Source organism: Chelonoidis abingdonii, chromosome 23 (genome assembly GCF_003597395.2).
Source record: "Chelonoidis abingdonii isolate Lonesome George chromosome 23, CheloAbing_2.0, whole genome shotgun sequence".
In the NCBI taxonomy this organism is placed as follows: Eukaryota; Metazoa; Chordata; order Testudines; family Testudinidae; genus Chelonoidis; species Chelonoidis abingdonii.
Window position 1 is genome coordinate 22,465,222 of NC_133791.1, and position 23,354 is coordinate 22,488,575.

The 23,354-nt window shown below is 51.8% G+C and overlaps 1 protein-coding gene across 3 annotated transcripts in view; it reads right to left on the minus strand.

The window, feature by feature from the left end:
• PHC2 (polyhomeotic homolog 2) overlaps positions 1-23,354 on the minus strand; it is an 88,296-nt gene that overhangs the window by 49,148 nt on the left and 15,794 nt on the right. For all 3 annotated transcript variants that reach the window (XM_032798474.2, XM_032798475.2, XM_032798476.2), the window contains exon 2: positions 10,064-10,297. In XM_032798474.2, the coding sequence (XP_032654365.1) occupies positions 10,064-10,210 (147 nt within the window). In that variant the 5' untranslated portion in view covers positions 10,211-10,297. The remainder of the gene's footprint in view (positions 1-10,063; positions 10,298-23,354) is intronic.

Consider the following 23,354-nt stretch of genomic DNA (forward strand, 5'->3'; position numbering starts at 1 on the left):
GCTGCTGCTCGGCGGCGGAGCAGGGGGCCTGCCAGCTGCGTGCAGCGCCCGCGACAGGCCGCCTGGCCTCTCCCCCAGCTGCACTGCTGGGGCTGGCAGCTTGTTTTCCAGCCCTGGAGCTGAAGGAGAGCCAGTGGGCCAGCTAGTCCCGCCCCAAGCCCTCCTGTGGTGCCTTGTTTTGTCACCTTACTGGGCGCCCCACCACCACTGGGCACAGCCTGGCCTGCTCTAGACACAGGTGGAGCTTTTTCAGTTTGGGGGAATTTTTACCAATCTAGCTGTACTGGTGCAACCCCTGGCATAAGCCAATAGGCAGAAGCTCTCATGGTATCCGCACTGGGGCCAGTATAATTCTATCCACACCAGGGGGCTGTGCTGCTTGAACTATACTGATAGTGGTAAAGCTGTACAACTTTCTAGTGTGGACACGTACACACCCCTTAAGAAATCTCACCCTCGGGAGCTTTCCTGAGATAAACATTTCCCTTCCCTCAGTTTCATCCCATCCCACTATTTCTTACTCTTAGAGAACAATTCTGCAGTAACTGCCCAGACCCTACAGTGCTGCAGTTTTGAGCCAGAGCGGTCTGGATCATTTGTGCACAATCAGTGTAAGACTTCCCCCCTAGGGAAGAATCTCTGCTCCCAAATACCTCCCTGAGCACTTCCTCCATGCCAATGGCACCTTGCACCCCTATACCACAGCCAGTGTGGAACTTTGCGCAACTTCTCTTTGTGACCGACTGCTTGACAGGAGGCCTTTAAAGGTCTGGCTCCTGGAGTGAGTTGATAAAGATTCCATTCTGTGTAGCTCTTACCCTGCTAGATCTGCCTCTCCCCTTTGCTCTTCTAGAACCCAGTCCTACAAGGTGCTTGTAAGGCTTTAACACCAGGCATTGTTTTTGTTTGCATGACCTGTGGGCAGCAGCTCTGAAATTAAGAAATGATTCAGTCAGAGACAGACTAAGGCAGAGTGAAGGTTGCTGTCCCTTGCACTCAGCTGTCAGAGAGAATTGCACCACCACTCACAATAAGCATGTCTCCAAGACCTGCTTGGCCATTCAGTGAGTTAGACCTTGTAGGGCTCTGTAACAGTGCCACCTGGTGACGTTAAATCATGTTACAGCGCTGAGCTTCCCTCCCTCATGTGAGTCAGCACTTTGCAGAACTGAGTGAAAGGGAAGAAGACAGCAGAAGAGAGGAAAGAAAAGAAGAGATGGCAGCACCTATTGTGTGCCAGGGCACAGTATGGGGGGGGCAAGTATGGGTGGAATGGGGAATATCCATCCCTCAATCTGTTATGGGGGGACTCCCCTGTCATGGAATGTGGGGGAGTCAGGGCCCTGTACCCCCCACTTCCTGTGATTCACCGTGACTCTCAGCCAGCCAGTAAAACAGAAGGTTTATTAGACAATAGGAACACAGTCCCAAGCAGGGCTTGTAGGTACAATCAGGCCCCTTAGCCAGGTCCCTCGGGGGGGCAAGGATCTTAGAGCCCAGACTTGGGGTTCCCTGCCTCTTCCCAGCCAGCCCAAACCTGAAACTAAAAACCTCTCCAGCCAGCTCTCTGCCTTTGTCCAGCTTCCCGGGCAAAGGGGTTGACTCCCTCCACCCCCATTCCTGGCTCAGATTACAGGCTGAGGTCCTGTCCCTCACCTAAAGTCATCCCCTGCTCTCCCATCCCCCATGCAGACAGTCCCTACTGCGTCACATCCCCCACTAAGGAAGCAGGACCCGCCGCTGTACACGCAGTCTCTCTGTTGCACATCTGGGGTTTATTTTTGTTACTTTACTTTTAGTCTCCCTAACAAGCTGTTAATGAGCTGCCAATTACTTATGTATATCAGGAGTTCAAGTGACTGCCAAGTCAAACCCTTGTGAGGAATGAGAAGCACCAGAACTTAATCCCAACAGGACAGAGGCCTGGCTTCTGGCACCAGGTTAGTGCTGTAGCACATCACAGAGAGAAGGGAGTGCTGCAGGGGAAGCAAAGGGAGAATGGGGGGTCCCTACATTTTATTATATAATAATGATTTTCATATTTACAGAAGCCTAGCATTCAAGAGCCACCCTACAATAACAAAACTGCATGTACGCCACACTGCTCATGAGCAACCCTACAATAACACAGCAGTGGGCGCACAACACAATGGAAAGGCAGCGTGTTTCAGTCCCATGCATTATTTTGCACATAAGCAGTGGTGAGACACGATCTGAGGAATGTCAGGAGCTGGCTCTCTCCTGGAGCTGAGTTCCCTGGGGCGCAGCAGAGGTTACATTTCCAAATGACTGACAGCAGCAGGGCCAGGATTAACTTCACTGGTGGCGGGGAGGAGAGGGGAATGCCAGCACAGCCAGGGGTATCTCTCAGCAAAGGGGAACCATTCAGAAGTCATACCCTGAGGGTTACAGGGTGGCCCAGCTAGGGAGAAAAACTCCCCCTGGTGATTTCTCCTGCATGAGGATATACTGGGTGACTGAGTCCCTTCCCCCACTGGTCATATCCCCCCTCTCTCTTCACACATCTTCATTCACATTCCCCCTCTCCCTGCCCAGCTCCCATAGATTCATAGACTCTAGGACTGGAAGGGACCTCGAGAGGTCATCAAGTCCAGTCCCCTGCCCTCATGGCAGGACCAAATACTGTCTAGACCATCCCTGATAGACATTTATCTAACCTACTCTTAACTATCTCCAGAGATGGAGATTCCACAACCTCCCTAGGCAATTTATTCCAGTGTTTAACTACCCTGACAGTTAGGAACTTTTTCCTAATGTCCAACCTAAATCTCCCTTGCTGCAGTTTAAGCCCATTGCTTCTTGTTCTATCATTAGAGGCTAAGGTGAACAAGTTTTCTCCCTCCTCCTGATGACACCCTTTTAGATACCTGAAAACTGCTATCATGTCCCCTCTCAGTCTTCTCTTTTCCAAACTAAATAAACCCAATTCTTTCAGCCTTCCTTCATAGGTCATGTTCTCAAGACCTTTAATCATTCTTGTTGCTCTTCTCTGGACCCTCTCCAATTTCTCCACATCTTTCTTGAAATGCGGTGCCCAGAACTGGACACAATACTCCAGTTGAGGCCTAACCAGCGCAGAGTAGAGCGGAAGAATGACTTCTCGTGTCTTGTTTACAACACACCTGTTAATGCATCCCAGAATCACATTTGCTTTTTTGCAACATCCATCATTTCCATAATTACAGCTGCTCCAAAGCCAGGGGAAACAAGCTTGGGGGAGCTTCCGGGTTTCAATTTCCAGCACCAGTTCTCACCAACGTTTCTATCAGAATTGTTGCTGAAGTTTTTCACTTGCATTTCTCCCACAGGAAGCCGGTCAGTGACAAATGGCAAAGGGGTTTCTGATAAAAAAAACGATGGCAGGAAATGTTCAGGAAAATGAGAAGTGTCGATAGTGGTCAATTTCTCCAGAGGGGTTTAATTTTTAAATAAGGCCACATTCCCACGAAACAGCTGTTAGTGTGAAACGTTCCTGAGTCCTATTCTGGCTCAGTCACTCAGGGCTAATCTTACATGCAGAATGTCTGCCGCTTCCACTAAGGCCAGGTCCACACAACGGACATCGCCTTGTCCATCGGGCTGTGCTGGGATGTGATCCCTGACTCAGCGTAGGCCTGGCCTTAGGGTGGTGGAATTGGTTTAATGAAACCAGTGTAACTTTGTGGGAGAACAGTGTATCACTGTGAGCCTGGGGTATATCGGTTTAATTTGCCCTCTCTGGGCTTTTCTGCATGGGAAAGTTGGCCAATCTCACCTAAGGTGTGAAATCAATTTAGTTCAAATGGTGCAACCCTGGTGCGGACACTCTTATGTCACTTTCAGGGTGGGTTTTTTCAGTTCAGTCGTTCTGGAAGAGGTCTAAGGCACAAAACTTGTACCATTGTAACTCACAACAGAATGGCTACAGCAGTGCAGCCCTCCCTAGTGGGGATACAGCAAGACCTTTATTTCTGTCCTGTTCTATGCCACTCTCTTCTCTGTAGTCTCTTTTCTTGCCCTCATCACCATAGTATCTGAGCCCCAGCCAGTTGCGCATTGAGTCATGTGACTAAGATCTGACATGTAAGGTTCATCTCAGGAGAGAATTGTTTGTGCAGCGGAGAGAGGTTTGGTTTGGTTGGGTTTTGTTGACACATCCAGGCTGCTCAGTGTTTGTATCAGTGAAGGCAGGATGAAGCATCAACTGGCACCTAGACTTGGAGGTTTGGAATGGTCCTAAGTCCCCATGGGAGATTGTTCCCCAGTCTGGCACTGACCCCAAGGAAGCCCTGTTGAGGGCAGAGGAGGTCACTCATATTGCAGAGAGTTCCCTGGGACCTGTGGAGCAGTTATTGACCACGGTCTTCATCCCACAGCATGAGGCTCTTTCAGCTATCCTGGCTGAACACCTTGAAGATACAGACTGAGACGCTGGACTTGACTCTGCTCTGTGGGAAGGCAGTGTAGAGAGTCGGAGATGGGCTGATGCGCTTGAGATTGCTGGGCAGACAGGCTGTACTAGCTGGAGTTTCTTAAGTGCTGAAGGCTTGGTGCCTAGGTCTGTCACTGCCTAGGTCTGGCCAGAAGGTGGTGAAGGTGTGAATAACAGGGGACAAGTCCTCACCTGCTAGCATGGGACAGTGTCTCAGCCAACTGGAGATGGGAGAAAGCGTCACCCACAGACACTGCTATGGAAGAGCTCAGAATCAGCGAGAAGGCCAGGAGCTTCCTGAACCAGGCCCTGAATTGGCCAGTTGTGGGTGTGAAAGTGCCACTAGGGGCAAACTCCTCTGCCCTGAGCATCACCACTGCCCCCTTGGGTTCCAGTACAAAGGCGCTTGTCCCAGTATAGCTAGTCCCACAGGGGAGGGGAATAAGCTAGACTGGTCTAAGGCACCTTATCCAGTATAAGCGCATCCCCACAAGGGATAACTGAGGCTATGATTTAGTCACAGGTATTTTTAGTAAAAGTCATGGACCAGTCACGGGCAATAACTAAAAAGACATGGCATGTGACCGGGCCACAACTTTTACTAACAATACCCCTAACTAAATCTTAGGTGCCGGGGGGCACTCCTGCTCTTGGGGTCGGGGGGTTCCAGAGGACACTGCTGCTCCTTGCGGGGGGGCACTCCAGAGCCCCGCCGCTGCTGCTGGGGGTGGGGCAGCCCAGGGCACTGCTGCTGCTTCTGGACTGCTGCTCTGGGGCAGTACCTGGGACCAGCTGCCTGGGGCCAACTGAGCAGCAGTCGGTGCGGCTGGCCCGAGGGTCGCCCTAGGGTGAGCTGCACCAGACACTGCAGAAGTCACAGAGGTCCTGGAAAGTCATGGAATTCCTGACTTTGTGACCTCTGTGAAAGACTCGCAGCCTTTTGTATATCAGTAAAAACTCACACCCCAAAGTGACAGCAAAACTGTGTGTAGAGCAGGCTACACTCCACCAGAATAAGTGTCCCACTGGCACTGGTACTGTTTAACAAGGCCCACACTTTACAGGGGAACTAAAGGCACAGACCCAGCTTCCAACTACTCAGGCTGTGTCCACACAGGGATCTGCCCCCATCTGACCAACCCACTGCCAGGTTGTGTATGGACAAGGCCAAAGGCAAAGATTGGCGCTTTGAGGGGTAAATCCAAGATAATTTCCTGCAGCTGCAAATCTCTGAGCTCCCAAGAAGCCCAACAGCCCCAGAAGACCCCCAGCCCGCTCCTCAGGGCCCCCCCAGGGGGAAGCACTCAGTGACAGGGAGCCTTTGAAAGGACCAGGCTCAGGGATAAGGCAGGGGAGTGGGGGGAGCAGAGGGGTACAACTCCCCTCAAGCCAGGACAAGTGCCCTACCCACTGTCCCCCAGGCCTCCCTTCAGCCCTTGCTGACGCAGTGACCGCTCCTCAGGCTGGGCTGGGCTGGTTCTGGAGCTCCCAGCATTTCCTGCCAGCACCCAGTGCCAGCTCCCCACCTCCTCCTGGGAAGAGGGGAGATATTGCGCCCCTCTCCTGCTGCCTTCCCTTCCCTCTCCATCTGCACCCCCATCCACCTGCTCCACAAATCTCCATTAAATCTCTCTTGTGAAGTGGCATAATGTTCTAAAATATTTTGAAGTGTAGGAAGGCCATTCCCACTGGGTGGAGGTATCGGGGCCGCAGGTGTGAAAGCTCATTTTCGTTGCCCTCTGCTGGACTCTCTCCAATTTGTCCACATCCCTTCTGTAGTGGGGGGCCCAAAACTGGATGCAATACTCCAGGTGTGGCCTCACCAGTGCCAAATAGAGGAGAATAATCACTTCCCTCGATCTGCTGGCAATGCTCCTGCTAATACAGCCAGCTCTCCTGGACTCCTTTCCCCCTCAGCTTAGCCTCCCAGGGGATCCTGCCCATCAGTTTCCTGAGGGAGTCAAAGTCTGCTTTTCTGAGGTCCAGGGTTTGTATTCTGGTGCACTCCTTTCTTCCTATACACACTGCACCTGAACACAGACATGCTGCACACACACTGCATGCAAACACTTCAGACACACACACTGTACACATGCATACTCCAGACACATGCTGCAGACACACTGCATATACACACCACACACACTGCATGCACACACACAATGTGTGCGTATGCAAATGCACACACGCATGCGAACACACACACCCCACACACATATGCTGTGTGCGCACACACACACTACACATCTGTGTGCCCAGCTGGGGCCTTGCTTGGAGACATGAACACCTTCACTTCTCCCTGTGCCCGGTCACCTCACCATGATGTCACGAGGTCGCCTCAGGACATGGATGAGTAACACCAGCCCCAGGATTGGGGAGCCCTCCCCAACCCCGCTGGTTGTCCTGGACTGCAGCAGCTATGCCCTGGGCAGCGGGCTGGATCTGTGACTCCAGGCAGGTCAGTTGGATATTCTGGGGCCAGCACTTGGGGCTGCCTTTAAATACACTGAATAAGTAAAGGGGCCCCTCCAGCAAGTGGAACTGAACTGAACTGAACCATCCTCTCCCCCAGTCCCGGGGCCCCAGAGCATGACCCTCCACCCACGTTTGTTTTACTGACAGTCAGGGCTTGCTCAGTCTCTGTGGGTGTGTCACAGCCTCAGCTAGAGATAACCTCAGGGCCTTGTCCCACAGAGCTCACAGCCTGCATAGACCAGATAGATTATTAGCCCCAATTTAAGGAGGGAGGAAACTGAGACACGGAGACAGAAACATGAAAAGTCAGTAGCAGAGTCAGTGCTGGTACCCATATTGGCTGAATGGCAGGCCAGAACCACGTCCAAAGACCCATTGGGGGCCCCGTGGGCGGTAGCTACAGAATCCAGGGATGGATCACCCCCACCCCTCCACCCTCTCAGGTATTTAGTGTCTCAGCACATCATCTGCATGGCTGATTAACTGCTATTGATTATCCCCCTTCTGCTGCCTCGGGCCCTCCCCCCGTTTCATTCCCATCCCTCCCCCTCTCTCTTTCACTCCTTTGTTACTGTCCACACCCCGCCCTCCCATCCTGCTCAGCCCTCCCACCCCCCAGGTAGAAGAACATACAGACCACTGGGCTAGGAAGAACAGCTGGGAGCCAGGGAAGACCAGGGCCCATAGCCAAGGGGGAGGGGTCCCAGGCATTTGTCCTGAGGTTCAAGGCGAGTGGAATTGCCCCAGGTGGTTCCCAGCTCAGACATGGAATTGCTCCTGGGAGCTCTGCCCACCAGATTCAGAACTGGCCCCCTCTGGGATGCTTCTGGAGTTCCCTAGGTCCCAACGTGTGAGGCAGTGGTAGAGGAAACGGGGAGAACTGCCCTTGGTGGCCTTTCACGTCCGTGTGGTGCCTTTCCAAGCATATTATGCAGTTGACCAAAGGAGGTGGATGACATGAATTTTCACATGGGGCTGGAGAGCAAGCCCACCTAGCACACAGCCAGCAGCAGGAGCTGTCCCATGGGGCTGGCTTCCCACTCTGCCATGACTGAGGCCAAACAGGAAGGACGGTGCGACCCCATGTGCCAGGTGGCAGTGCGCAGGGTGGGGAGCCAGGCCCAGCTCTGCAGGAGCCCTGGCTGCCAGGTGAGCATAAGATGGGCTCGCTCTCTAGCCACCCCCTCCCAGACCTTCCCTCCGCACCAGGCTGGGATTGGGCTTGTGGTGCGTGAGGCGTGGGTGTCACAGAGGGGGCAGCGGAGGCGGCGTCCATCCACTGAACAGGGAAGCACTGCGGATATCCATTGCCCCTGGTTGTAAAACCTGGCCCCACCACTGCTGAGCTCCTCTCAAATGTCCAGTGCAGTGCGGCTGGGCACCCAGCCATCAGAGCACATGCACTAAGGGCAGTCAGCTCTCATGGTCAGAGGCCTGGAGTCCAGTAGAGGGCGCTTCGTGACCACAGGCCCTACAGCCTGGGGAGGTGCTGGCGAGGGGGCTGCTGTATGTAGCTGGTCAGAGGGGCCTGGCCCTGCTCTGGCTGCAAAACCGGGGAACACCAGAGTGTCTGAAGCTGTGGCGGAAAGCAGGGGGAACTGGGAGCCCAGGGTCTTCACCAAAACCAGGAACTCCCTGAGATTGTGTGTGTCCAGTGTGGGTGTTGTGTGCAGCGTGTGGTCTTATGCACGTGCTCTGTGTGCATGCATGCACATGGATTGTGCATTTGTGTGCCGTGCACATTGTCCTGTGTGTGTGTGCGTGTCCTCTGAGTGTGCACACATGCTTGTGTGTGTGTTCTCTGAGTGAGCCTGTTTGCATGTGCAGGGACTGGAACACTTTGTCTCCAACTCTCAGGCAGAGGAGCCGGTTCCCCCAACCCCTGGCTCAGGGCGCTGATTGTCCCCTGACTGGCAATAGCTCCCTAGGCAAGCAGGGAGAAATTCCAAATGCACTGGAAGGAAAGAGACCCAGGGTTTGTGAGTGGAAAAGTCCCACTGGCTCTCACAGAGAAGCTGCCCCTGGATTCCCCAGCCATGGAGCGTAGCAGAGGGAGCCCACTCGCAGAGTCACAGAGTCATTTCTAGAGCTCCTGCTAGGTTCAGGCCTATTGCTCTGCAGGACTTTTCTCAGGGGTCAAGGTCCCACCAGAAATGAAAGCACCAGCATGAGGTAAAGGCTCTGGACTAATAGACCTGACTGCCCAGCCAACCCCATGTTCTCATGGAACGCCTATGCTTTCTTTCCTTCCCTGCGTGCTGGGAAAGCATTCCCCGCACTCTCTGCTGTTATTTTGTTATTTTATCAATAAAGCTTTAAACTTAAACCGTTGGTGTGCTGCATCATCTCCTCCCTGAAAAGATCTGGAGGCCTCAGCCTAATCAACTGATGCCTTTGAGCAAATTAGAAACAAAAATATAATAATGATAATTGAAGATATACCTATCTCCTAAACTGGAAGGGACCTTGAAAGGTCATTAAATCCAGCCCCCTGCCTTCACTAGCAGGACCAAGCACTGATTTTTGCCCCAGATCCCCAAGTGGCCTCCTCAAAGATTGAGCTCATAACCCTAGGTTTAGCAGCCAATGCTCAAACCACTGAGCTATCCCTCCCCACAACTTCAATGTGCAGAGCTCATCCCGTCAACGCCGGGGCTCCAGGGTCTCGGTGCGCAGAGCTCGTCCCCTCAGGGCCGGGGCTCCGGGGTCTCGGTGCGCAGAGCTCGTCCCGTCAGTGCCGGGGCTCCGGGGTCTCAGTGCGCAGAGCTCATCCCCTCAGGGCCGGGGCTCCGGGGTCTCGGTGCGCAGAGCTCGTCCCGTCAGTGCCGGGGCTCCGGGGTCTCGGTGCGCAGAGCTCATCCCCTCAGGGCCGGGGCTCCGGGGTCTCGGTGCGCAGAGCTCGTCCCCTCAGCGCCGGGGCTCCGGGGTCTTGGTGCGCAGAGCTCATCCCCTCAGTGCCGGGACTCCGGGGTCTCAGTGTGCCGAGCAGAGTCTCCAAAAGGATGTGAATGGGAAGCATGGGGGTTGCCTGGGATTTTCTCCCATCCCAGGCTCCCAAGAGTGACACTAGTTCTAGGGCACCCCGGATCCTGCCCATTCCTTGGCACCTCTACAGCAGCACAGCCTGGCTTCCTCCCCCACCCTGCAGGTCCTTACCTGGACGGTCTGGCGGTCTGGGATCCCGCTGTACACAGAGATCTGGGGTCCCGGCTGGCGCCCATTACTGCTGCTGCTGCTGCTGGCAGTGCTGGTGCTGCTGGTGCTGCTGGAGGGAGGTGGAACCTGCAGCTGCTCATTCTCCATGGTAAAGGTCCTGGGCACCAGTTGTGGCAGGAAGAAGGAAATACCAAGGCCGAGGTGGTGGGAAAGGGGATTCTGGTCAGGTTAGAGCTGGAAGGAGACAAAAGTAGGCAGTCAGGCTTGGGGCATGGAGCAGTCCCAACCCCTCATACCCTAGCTGGGGCACTGACCCTTCTTACTGGCCCACAGCTGATAAGATGCTGCAGCCATGAGGAATTCTGCATGCAGCGGGGATGCTGTCAGGGAGCCAGGTATGGGCTATCTCTGGATGCAGGTAAGAACAGCTTTGGGGCTGCTCTAAACGGTGCCAGCTGGCTGCGGTCCCCAAGGAACCAGCCTGTTCCAGTCAGTCTCTTTCCCTGCCCCTTCCTTCCCTTGACACGTCCCCAGCCCCTTGAGGCACACACAGGGCTGCCGTACAGAAGGTGCTTGTAGGAGCTGATTCTGCTGGCTCCTTGCTGGCTAGGGACCCAAGGATCTCAAAGCACTTTGCAAAGAGGAATGAATCTGGCCTCAGCAGCTCTCTGGGGTGCGCTGTGAGGATAATTTTCCCCTTTAAACAGAGGCAGAAACTAAGGCACATTGATTCCAATGCCAGAGGGACCACTTGGATCACCTAGTCTGCCCTCCATGCACAGCACTGGCCAGAGACCTGCCCCACAGCAACCCCTAGAGCAGAGCTTTGAGAAAACAGCCAGTCTTGATTTAAAAATAACCAGTGATGGAGAATCCACCATGATCCTTGGTATATTGGACCAATGGTTAATTACTCTCAGTGTTAAAATTGTACCTTATTTCTGAATTTGTCCAGCTTCAACTCCCAGCCATTGGGTTGTGTTAGACCCTTCTCTGCTAGACTGAAGAGCCCCTTATTAAGTATTTGTCCCCCATGTAGATACTTTCAGACTGTGATCAAGTCACCCCTCAACCTTCTCGTTGTGAAGCTGAATAGATTGAGCTTCTTGAGCCCACCACTATAAGACAGGTTTTCTAATATTTCAGTCATTCTTGTGGCTCTTCTTTGAACACTCTCTAATGTATCACTGTCCTTCTTGAGTTGTGGGCATTAGAACTGGACACGGTATTCCAACGGGGGTCGCACCAGTGCCAAATAGAGAGATCAAAATAACCTCTCTCCTCCTACTAGAGATTTCCCTGTTTATGCAACCCAGGATCACACTGGGAGCTCATGTTCAGCTGATTATCTACCCGCCACCAGAGTCACTGCTTCCCAGGATAGAGTCCCCCATCCTGTAAGTAGGGCCTACATTCATTGTTCCTAGCTGAATACATTTACATTTAGCCATATTAAAATGCATGCTGTTTCCTTGCACTCAGTTTACCAAGCGATCTAGATTGCTCTGAATCAGTGACCTGTCCTCTTCATTATTTACCACTCAACCAATTTTTGTCATCTTCAAACTTTATCCGTGATGATTGTATCTTTTCTTCTAAGTCATTGATAAAAATGTTAAAAAGCACAGGCCCAAGAACCAAACCCCACTGGAAACACACTCGCTCGATGATTCCCAGGTTACAGTTACATTTTGAGACCTATCAGTTTTTAATCCATTTAATGTGTGCCATGTTAATTTTATATCATTCTTGGTTTTTAATCAAAATGTTATGCCGTACCAAGTCAAACACCTTACAGAAGCCTATTACTTCTACACTATGATGTTTATCAGCCAAACTCATCATCTCATCAAAAAAAGAGATCAAGTTAGTTTGACAGAATCTATTTTCCACAAACCCATGTTAATTTGAAGTAATTACTTTAATTCTTTATTAATTGAGTCCTGCATTGGCCACTTCATTATCCAGTGTGGGATTGATGTCAGGGTTACAATTTCTTGTTCAACCCACTTACCCTTTTTAAAAGTTGGCACAACATTAGCTTTCTTCCAGTTTTCTGAAACTTCCCCAGTGTTCCAAGACTTTTAACAGTCCAGCAAGCTCCTCTGCCAGCTCTTTTAAAACTTTTGGATGCAAGCTATCTGGACCTGCTGATTTAAAAATGTCTAAATTGAGTAGCTTCTGTTTAACATCCTCCAGAGATACTAGTGGAATAGATTTCAGAGTAGCAGTCATGTTAGTCTGTATCCGCATAAAGAACAAGAGTACTTGTGGCACCTTAGAGACTAGCTCATGCTGTAGTGGAATAGAAAGAGTGCTATCATCATCATATGTTGAGACTATGTAATCTGTTTTTCCCCAAATACAGAATAGAAACATTTATGAAACACTTCTGCCTTTTCTGTATTATTATTGATAACTATACCATTTCCATATAGCAATGGACCAATACCATTGTCAGGATCCTTTTTGTTTCTAATATAGTTTAAAAACTCCTTCTTATTGTCCTTAACTCTGCAGGCCATAGAGTTCACCTTGCGTCCCTTTGCTTCCCTTATCAATTTTCTACAGTGCCTAACTTTTGAGTTGTATTCATTACTATCTTTTCCCTCTTTATGGCATTTGTTTTATTTTTATTTTTTACAGCTGCCTTCACTTCTCCTCTACTCCAAGTTGGTTTTTTAACTAGTATGGCCTTGACTGTGGCTTTTGGGGCATCTTGTAGGGTGGTCTTAAAAGATTCCCAGTTATCATTTCACATTTTGAGGTTTAAATTCTTATTCTCAGATGAACTGGCTCATAATTGTTTTCAGTGTTGAGAAATTGGCCTTACTAAGGCACCAAGTATATATATTATTGGTGTGGTCTTTATTCTGCTTACATATTAATTAATTACATATTCTGCTTACATAAGTCATGATGGTTTATACTTAAGCTACAATTAATTTTTAGTTCCCAAGGGTTGCACAGCATATTAGTGGGAATAGAACTGTGCTGTCTTGTTACTCAATCATGTGCCTTTACCACAATCTCATCCTTGTGTAAATGCTTGTGTAACCATGCTAACACAATTTGGCTCTTTGTCACCCTTTAAGTGGCTGGTTCATGAAGCTGCTACAGGCTTTGACTAGCTTAGTTCATCCCCTTAGCTCAGGCAATAGAGGGCGATTCTTCTAGATGCAGAGGACTGATTTTCAATTACTGCAGACAGCCCAGGACTGCTGTTACCAGTGGCTTGGGTTAAGAGAAGCCTGTGGCAGTTTAGCTTGGCTGGCTGGAGGGCACTGCAGGTGCCTCCTGGTAGGGGTATCCTGGACGTAGGGTAGGTTTATTAGCAATCCTGAGGAACTGGGGGCAGGTGCCAGCCCTGGGCCTTATGCTACTGTTGGCTACCCCAATGGAGATTCAATTGCCTGCAGTGGAGTTCCTGTGAATGTGCACTTATGTAGCTGGGCACAGAATCCAACCAGGCAGCGCTCTCACCCAGGTCTTGGGGAAGAGATCCTGTGCCCTGAATGAATCCTCCCTGGAGTCTGTGTTTCATCCACCCGCTGGAAGGGCATCTCATCCCCAAGAGGGTGGAGTCATGGGCCTTCCAGCAGGGGAGGCGTCATGGGACCCAGATCCCTGATTAAACCTGTGTTAACTTGATCCTGTCACTGGTTCCTCTAATGACTGTAAGGACCCTGTCAGCAGAGCCTGGGACAGCTGCTGTTCCCACAGTGCCACCAGAAGGTCCTGCAGCCGCGCAGCCGGGGAGTACTGTGGAGAATAGGTGCCGCAGGACGTACTGCCCAAGAGACCCTGGGGCTCTCTGATTGGCCATGTGTCCCTACTTAACCCCAGGGGCTGCCCCACAAAGTTAGCTGGGCAGCCACACAGGCCTTGGCCTGTAACTGGGCTGGACTTTGCCTTGTATCCTGGTCTCTGGTCTGTGACTCCAGCCTGACTTTGACCCTGCCTCTCGATCCTAACCTGGTACTGCCTCTAATCTCTAATCTCTGACCCTGGCCTGGCTCTTGTTTATGGAACCTGGCCTTGTGATTCCTCTAACTCGGGCTTGGCAACTCCTGTCCATGGTGGGCAGACCTCAGACCAGCTGCGACCGCCTACGCCCCAGTCCTTTCCACTGACTCCCATCTTAGAGATGTCTGGACCGGAGGGTCACTTGGTATGAAATTTTGCATTGACAGCTTCCCATCTGTGTCTATTTCATGTACACAAGGACAGATAACACCCCGGCCTGTGGGCACCACACAAGCCATGTGCTTAAATGTCCCTGTTGTCAGAAAGAATCTGAGCCCACATGATACCAAGGAGTGGGAACACTGGGGTCCCATGGTCAGGTTGCCAGGTCCATTCCGTTAAAATGTTTAAACTGTTGCCCCTGATGTGCCCAGAGAGTAGTGAAGGGCAAGGGCTGGGCTACTGACTTTTAGGGGGTTGATGCAGAGACTTCAGCCACGACATCTCCAGCGTTGCCAACCCTAACCATCCTGAAATCAGGAATCAGGCCCCCAAAATCTGCAGATTGGTTTAACAATCATGAGATTTTTAAAAATAATAGATCTGGGTTCTCTTTGCTTCCTGTTCTGGAGCCTTGAGGGTTCACATTTTCCAGCTTTTCTCCACAACCGTGAGATCAAGATCAGGGGCAGGCAAACTTTTTGGCCTGAGGGCTGCATTAGGTTTCAGAAATTTTATGGTAGCCAGGCATGGCCCAGCCCCGCTCCCTATCCAACCCCGCCTGCTTCTCGCCCCCTGACGGCACCCCCCCCCGGGACCCCTGCCCCATCCACACACCCCCGCTTCCTGTCTCCTGACTGCCCCCAGACTCCCTGCCCCTAACTGCCCCCCACAGCCCCCCTTCCTCCTTCCTGACTGCCACCCATCCAAACCACTCTCTCCCGAAGCCGCCCTTCCAGACCACTCTCACCCTAATCTGCTCCCCACACTTTCCCATTCCAACCCCTCCTTCCTGGACTGGCCCCCCCCCGGGACCCTGCCCATCCACACGCTTCTCCCTGAACTGCACCCGGACAGCTGTGCTCTCCATTCAATGCTCCCTGTTCCCTCACCCTCTGACTACACACCGTCCCACCCTGGTCCCTGCCCACCCCCCTGCCCACGCCTCAAACTCCCCTGCCCTCTATCCAACCCCCATCCCCCACTCCGTGCCCCCTTACTGCACTGCCTAGAGCACCGGTAGCTGCTGGCGCAGCTGCATCATGACAGGCAGCTGCACCACCTGGCTGAAGCCAGCCGCACTTCGTACAGCACAGAGACAGGATCAGGTAGGCTCTGCAGCTGCGCTGCCCCAGGAGCTCGCAGTCCTGCTGCCCAGAGCATTGCACCTGCAGCACAGTGAGCTGAGGCTGCGGGGGAGGGGGAACAGCAGGGGAGGGGCCGGGGGTGAGCCTCCTGGGTCAGGAGCTCAGGGGCTGGGCAGGAGGGTCCCATGGGCTGTAGTTTGTCCACCTCTGCTCTAGATAGTTACCTTATAACGAGAAGGGAAGCTGGGGGTATCCCCTAATTCCAGGTGCTTGGGCTTCCAGCAAAGCACCAACTATCATGAGACTCCCAATATAATCGGGAAGATTGGCACCGTTGCCTTCCAGTGCCGAGAGATGAATCCAGCTGGAGCCCATCCCTTAGAGATGAAATGACTGGCTGCTTTACACCCCTGCAGAATGACACTGGAGAATGGATCAGATTAAATAAAACCCCATTTCCTGGTAAGCAGAGCTAAGTCACTTGCCAGCTCTTATGGGCTGAGTTGGGGAACAAGCTGAGGCAACACAAGAGCCAGCCAGGGCCCCAGTCCAAACACACAGCATAGCCACAGGAACGCACTCCTTTGCTCCCCTCAGGATCTGGCACCTTAATCCCCTAGGCCCCTGGGGAATCCCCGTGTCCATCCCCATGGCATCTAGCTTACATGAGAAGCAACATAGGGACATGGCAGCGGAAGGGATGTCCTGAGTCACTGAGTCCAGTCCCCTGCTATAGCAGCAAACAGGGCCGGCTTTAGCAAGTGCGGGGCCCAATTCGAACAGTTCTGATGGGGCCCCGGCAGAGATGACTGAAAAAAAAAAAAAACACATTAAAAAACATGTGGGGCTTGTCCTCACCGGGTGACGCTCCTAGTTTTCGGCGGCAGGTCCTTCACTCGCTCCGGGTCCTCAGCGGCACTGAAGGACCTGCCGCTGAAGTGCTGCTGAAGACCCAGAGTGAGTGAAGGACCCGCCGCCAAAGTGCTGCCGAAGACCCGGAGCAGTGCTGGGTGAGTAAAAATTAAAAAGGAGCCTCTCACCAGGGAATGATTCTCGATCACTTGCCCCCCCACCGCCGGCGGCCCTGCCACTGGGCATGGAGCCCCATTCGGGGGAATTGGTGGAATTGGCCTAAAGCCGGCCCTGGCAGCAATCAAACATCATATAATCCCATTCATACATTTCTCAGGCTCCATGTTAAAGCCAGCTAGGTTCTCTGCCCACCCTGCTCCTACTGGGCGGCTCCAGAACCTCCCTCCTCTGATCGTTAGAAACCTTCTAATGTCCAGCCTAGATTGATTCCTGGCCAATTTATCCCCATTTGTTCTTGTGCCAACATTATCCTTCAGCTTCGCTAGCTCTTCACCTCCTTGGTGTCCATCCCTTGCTGTATTTTTAGAGATCAACCAGAGCCCCACTCCAGCTGTGTTCGACGAGGCTGACCATCCCCAGTTCTCCAGGCTCCAGATCTGCTTTCCAAGCTGCTGATCATCCTGGCACCTCTTCTCTGCCCTGATCCAGTTTGAATTCATCTTTCTTGAACATGGGTGACCAAAACAGTATTCCAGGTTCCAGAGTAGGTCTGACCAGTGCCAAACAGAGGGGTAATATAACCTCCTTCACCTCCTCCAGAGTTCCTGCTTTACACATCCAAGAGCAGCTCCAGCAAAGAAGAGAAGAGTGAGACTCTCTCAGCTGCTTGGACCCATGGCCTGATCCTGTGGCCTCTCTCCTGGCTAGAGTTGCCAACTTTCTACTTGCACAAAACTGAACACCCTTGCCCCGCCCCTGCACTGTCCCTCCTCTGAGGCCCCGCCCCTGCCACACCCCTTCACTGAGGCCCTGCCCCCACTCATTTCATCCCCCCTCCCTCTGTCTCTCATTCTCCCCCACCTTCACTCACTCACTCATTTTCACCAGGCTGACGGTGTCCAGGGAGTGAGCACCAGCTGGACAGACAAATAGTGCCCAGCGAGTGTGTGCCAGCCAGCCAGCCAGATGGTGTGCAGGGCGCGGGCACCAGCTGGGCAGACAGACGGTGCCAAGGGAGCGTGCACGAGGTGGGCAGACAGATGGTGCCCAGGGAGTGTGTGCCAGTTTGGCAGACAGCCAGCTGGATAGACAGATGGTGCCCAGGTAGCATGTGCCAGCCAGGCAAACAGAGTATGCCAAGGGAATGTGTGCCAGGCAGACAGACAGATGGTGCCCAGGGAGCAAGCAATAGCTGGACAGACAGAGGGTGCCTAGGGAGTGTGCACCAGCCAGGCAGACAGGCAGTGCCCAGGGAGTGGGTACCAGCTGGGCAGACAGTGCCTGGGAGCATGCAACAGGTTTGCAGAAACAGTGCCCAGGGAGTGGGCACCAGCTGGACAGACAGAAGGTGCCCAGGGAACAGGCACAAGTCAGGTAGACAGATGGTGCCCAGGGAGTGTGTGCCAGCCAGGCAGACAGTGCCCAGGGAACGGGAACCAGCTGGACAGACAGAGAGTATCCAAGGAGGCAGACAGACAGTGCCCAGGGAGTGGGCACCAGCTGGATAGACAGATGGTGCCCAGGGAGTGTGCACCAGCCGGACAGACAATTGTCCCTCTCAATGTCATGAAAATCAGCTCCACTGTGGAGTCCGGAGTGAGCAGAGGGACCCTGCAGTGACTGTGATTCAGGGACTAGGAGACTCCCCTTGCTACAATGGGCTAAGGGCCATTTACTGCTCCCCCAGACCAGTGTCCCTGGCCAAGTGTCTGTCTGATTTCCCTGGGCTCTGGGATGCGACCAGCCTGGGACTAAGCAGGTGCCGCTGGCCAGGAACCCCCTTGCCATGTGGGAGTTTTCCCTGCCCTCGTTCATTCAGTTCCCCCTCCAGCTCTGAGGAACTGCCAGGGGCCAGCCCTGCAGCTTGCCCACCCCTCCCCAGGCTGGGCTACTGACTCTGGTGTGTTGGCGGCAGGCTCAGGCCCCAGATCTACAGGTCCTTGTACTTTTCCCAGTGACATGTTTTTCTTCCCTTGTTCTCTGTGTTACTTGGCCAGGGAGCGGTGGGAACACCGGGCTCCAAGCCATCCCAGGGAGCAGGGTTGTGACATTTGCTCGCTTACCTTTTGTCACTGATGCCAGGCAGAAGGCCAGTTCACTGTGCAGCTCTCAGCCTGCAGTGTCTTTGCACTCTAGCCTAACCCAGGCCTTGGCTAGCAGGACTAGCGGTTGGTCCTCTGCCTCCATGCTGTATGGCACAGCAGGGCAAGGTCCAGTCAAGCCTTGCCCCAAATGGGGCACCTTGGTCTCAGATATTTTGCTGATTTTGAAGAAAACAAACAACAGTTTTGCCGCACGAAATGCATTTGGTGAGAATGAGGGCAGAGCAGCCTGCAGTGCATAGTGCCTGGGGACTGGGCTCCCTGATTCCCCCTTGTTCACCAGCATGGATGGTTGCATTTCCCACCGTGGGGAGTTCCAGAGGATGGACATGCTGTGCCAACCTTGCTTCTGGTTCCCCCTGCTCTGTGTGGGAAGTGCCCAGGCCTGGCACAGCATACTTCCCCCCAGCACTGGCACTGCTCTTTTGTGTATGGGAGGGGGTGGAGCCAGATTCTGCCCACTTCCCCCACTTGCACGAGGAGAGGATGTAGCAGCCCTGTGGATGCTGCTCTCCCCCAGACATCTGGCAGTGAAAGGTCTAACATGATCCAATGGCTGGAAGCTGAAGCTAGACAAATTGAGACCGGAAATAAAGGTGTAAATGGTTAACGGTCAGGCAGGGTAAGTAATTACTGGAACAACTGACCAGGGTCATGGTGGATTCTCCATCACTGGCCATTTTTAACTCAAAACTGACTGGTTTTCTAAAAGCTCTGCTCTAGGAATTATTTGGGGGCAGGTCTCTGGCCTGTGCTAAACAGAGGTCAGACAACAGGATCATAATGGTCCCTTTTGGCCTTGGGAGGAATGAATTGCGAGGATCACCCTGTTTTCCCTTTTGGAATCTGGGCATCACACCTGCCTTTGCCAGGCCACTGTGAGCTCTCCTGTTGCCCAGAACTTCTATAAGCCTAATAATACCTAGCTTTTATCATGTGCTTTTCATCAGCAGACCTCAAAGAGCTTTACACAGAAGGGCAGTACCATCATAATTTTACAGATGGGGAAACTGAGGCACCGGGTGGGGAAGTTATTTTTTCTAGGTCATGTAGCAGGCCAGTGGTAGAGCCAGGAGAGCCCTGATCTCCTGAGTCCCAGTCCTGTGCTCTGATCACTATTCCACACTGATTCAAAACTCAGTTCCTGGAGATGTGCATCACCCAGCCATGCTGATCCAGACCTGTTTAGTTCGAGGCTATGTATTCCCTTCCCTGTTGTTTGCCAACCGTGGCATTTACAAATTCCCCTCTCCTACTCCTTCAGCCCCTCTCTGTGCTCACGGCTATCCCCCAAAGCCCTTCATCTTCTGCTTAGCCCTGGGGCAAGCCCTGTCTCCTTCTGCCCTGCAGCTCTTACTCAAGCAAAACTCCCTTGGACTCGGTCAGGGTTTGGCCTGAGAATATGCAGCAGCTCCAGCCACCTTCTTTTTCCAGCGGATCCCTTCACAGACTCATGAGCCAGATTCCCAGCTGGTGTAAACTGGTGTAGATCCAATAAGAGGCTATTGAAGTCCTTGAAGCTGCGCAGGTTTATGCCAGCTGAGGATCTGGCCTCATAGATCCTCCTTGGGTTGCCTCTTTCTCCTTCTTCATTACCAGTGCAGACTTCTCTTCCTGCCCTCACATCTCTGAGCCAGACTCTCATGGAGCCTCATTAGCTGCTTCTTGCCCCTTCACTGAAGCAGACACTTTCTCCACTAGGATATGCAATCCCCAGGGCCCTGCTGAGCGTGGCTGAAATTGAAGCCAGTTTATTTACCCACAGCCCGGCCCTGGCTTCCTCGAGTCTTTTATGGGCTTGAGCATACAAATGTTGTTGTTTTTTTATGGGCAATCCTGCTGCGATAGGTACAGCAGTGGAAATGGCCGTGGAGATGCAGTTTCTGGCAAGAGGGCCTGGGGATAGGGGGTTTTACAGCTCCAGGAACTGCTCTGCTGCTAGCAGACAAAGGCAGGTAGAGACCCCTGAGCTCCCCTTTGATATATGGCATGGCTGTAAATCTCTTCCTCCCTTGCAGACCTCGTTCCAGGCCATGTACCTTTAAACTGCTCCACTGGGCACCAGAGCATTGTTCCTCCGAGGGCGGCAGGCGGCCTTTCGCCCCATCAGCTCAGCAGAGAGGAGGTGTCTGAATGATTGACAGGAAACTCTCCAGGCCTCACACCTCCATAGCATCCAGATGATGCCCAAATGAGGGCTGCTCTGGCATCTCACTGGGCACCTGCGGGCCAGGCTGAGCAGAGTGGAGCCACCCTCATTTTCAGACCAGAGTCATGGTCTGCAGAGATCCAAATGCCTCTGGGGCCTTCATGGGCAGATTATGGGTGAGGCATGGGGGGACCTTGCCCCCCCCAAACTGTAAGCCTCAGACAGGCAGCCTTAGGCTATGTCTATACTACACAGCTTTTAGCGACACAGCTGTGCCGCTAAAAGTCGTGCTATGTAGCCGCTGTTTGTCAGCTCTTCTGTGACAAAAAACTTCCACCCCCAACGAGCGGCATTTGTGTTGTCCTCAGAATTTTGTTTATAACACAGTAATTAACGGGTGATTAAGATAAGACAGGGCTGTTAGGAGGTTTCCTAAAGTTAAATGATCTGTTCTAAGCTTGGTGAACTGCAAACAGTAAATAGCCTAAATAATAGAAAGTAACTGTAGATTTTTCTACAATTGTTTCAATTGTTGTATTCAAGAGGTGGTAACAAGTTACTACTATCTTTCTTTAAGAAGATAACTGATTTTTTAAACAAAGGAAATGCAGTAAATCTAGGAAGTCAGGAAGGCATTTGATACAGTTCCACATGCAAAATTATTAGTTAAACTGGAGAAGATGGGGATTAATAAGAGAACTGAAAGGTGGATAAGGAACTGGTTAAGGGGGAGACTGCAACAAGTCATACTGAAAGGTGAATTGTCAGGCTGGAGGGAGGTTACTAGTGGAGTTCCTCAGGGATCAGACTTGGGACCAATCTGATTTAACAGTTTTATTACTGACCTTGGCACAACAAGTAAGAGTGTGCTAATAACATCTGCAGATGGCACAAAGCAGGAATGTTTTGCCAATAGGGAGGAGGGCCAGAATATCATACAAGAAGATCTGGACAACCTTGTAAACTGGAATAATAGAAATGGGATGATATTTAATAGTGCAAAGTGCAAGGTCATGCATTTAGGGACTAATAACAAGAATTTTGGCTATATGCTGGGGACTTATCAGTTGGAAGCAACAGAGGAGGAGAAAGACCTGGGCATATTGATTGATCACTAGATGACTGCAAGCTGTCAATGTGATGTGACCATGAAAAGGTGACACAGTCGGTGTTAGGGTACATCAGGCGAGGTATTTCCACTAGAGACAGAGAAGTGTTAGTACCATTATACAGGGCATTGGTGAGACCTCATCTGGAGTATTGTGTGCAATTCTGGTCTCCCATGTTTAAGACAAATGAATTCAAACTGAACAGGTGTGGAGAAGGGCCACTAGGATGATCTGAAGAATGGAAAACCTACCTTAGGAGAGGAGACTCACAGAGCTTGGCTTATTTAGCCTAACCAATAGAAGGCTGAGGGGAGATACGATTGCTTTCTATAAATACATCAGAGGGATAAATACCGGGGAGGGAGAGGAGTTATTTAAGTTAGGCGTCAACATGGACCCCAGAACAAATGGATAGAAACTGGCCATCAACAAGTTTAGGCTTGAAATTAGATGAAGGTTTCTAACCATCAGAGGAGTGAAGTTCTGGAGTAGCCTCCCAAGAGGAGTAGTGGGGGCAAAAAAACCTGACTGACTTCAAAACTGAGCTTGATAAGTTTATGGAGGAGATGGTATGACAGGATTGTCTACAATGGCATGTAGCCCATTGTTGACTGCCTGTAGCATAAATCCCCAATGGCTCGAGATGGGACACTAGATGAGGAGGGCTTTGAGTTACACAGATAATTCTTTCTCAGGTATCTTCCTCATGGGTCTTGCCCACTTGCTCAGAGTCTAACTGATCACCATATTTGGGGTCAGGAAGGAATTTTCCCCCAGATCAAATTGGCAGAGACCTTGGGTTTTTTTGCCTTCGTCTGCAGTATGGGGCATGGGTCGTTTGCAGGTTTAAACTAGTGTAAATGGTGAAATCTCTGTAACCTGAAATCTTTAAACTGTGATTTGAGGATTTCAGTAACTCAGCCAGATCTTAGGGATATATTACAGGAGTGGGTGGGTGAGGTTCTATGGGCTGGAAGGTGCATGATCAGACTAGATTATCACGCTGGTCCCTTCTGACTTCAGTAAGTGTATCTGAGTAAGAATATGCATGACCATTTTAAACCTAGCCAATGCCCCATAAGTGACTTGCCACAAGATGTCAGAACATGTTAGCATTAGAGCTGAGTGAGTCTAATATTTAATTTCCTTTCTTGATATAGGAAATAGATACCGTGCTCCTGTCAGATAATTTCTAAGTTATTATCTACAAAAACACTAGAGTTTTCAGTTCCCTAAGAACCCCTCTGGAATCATGGTTACAGTCCCCCTGCAATCTGAAATGGCACCCCTGTGGGCAGGCATGGAATCCCCCCCTGCCCCCCGCCCCCAACCCCGTGTGTGGTCCCATTGGCCTGACTGGAGCTGTCCCCTCCCCCCCCAATATAGAAGTCAAACTACACCTATGGGGACCTTGGGTCTTTCCAGTCTGGGTCTGAATGTTGCAGCTTGAGCCCATTGCTTGTGCAGCCCCTGGAGATGACAGGGCCCAGCACACCATGCTCCAGCCTGATACAAGCAGAGGCAGAATGAAATAGTAACACTTAGCACTTGTGTAGGAATGTAAGACATAAGCATGGCCACATTGGATCAGACCTATGATCCATCTAGCCCAGTATCCTGTTTTCC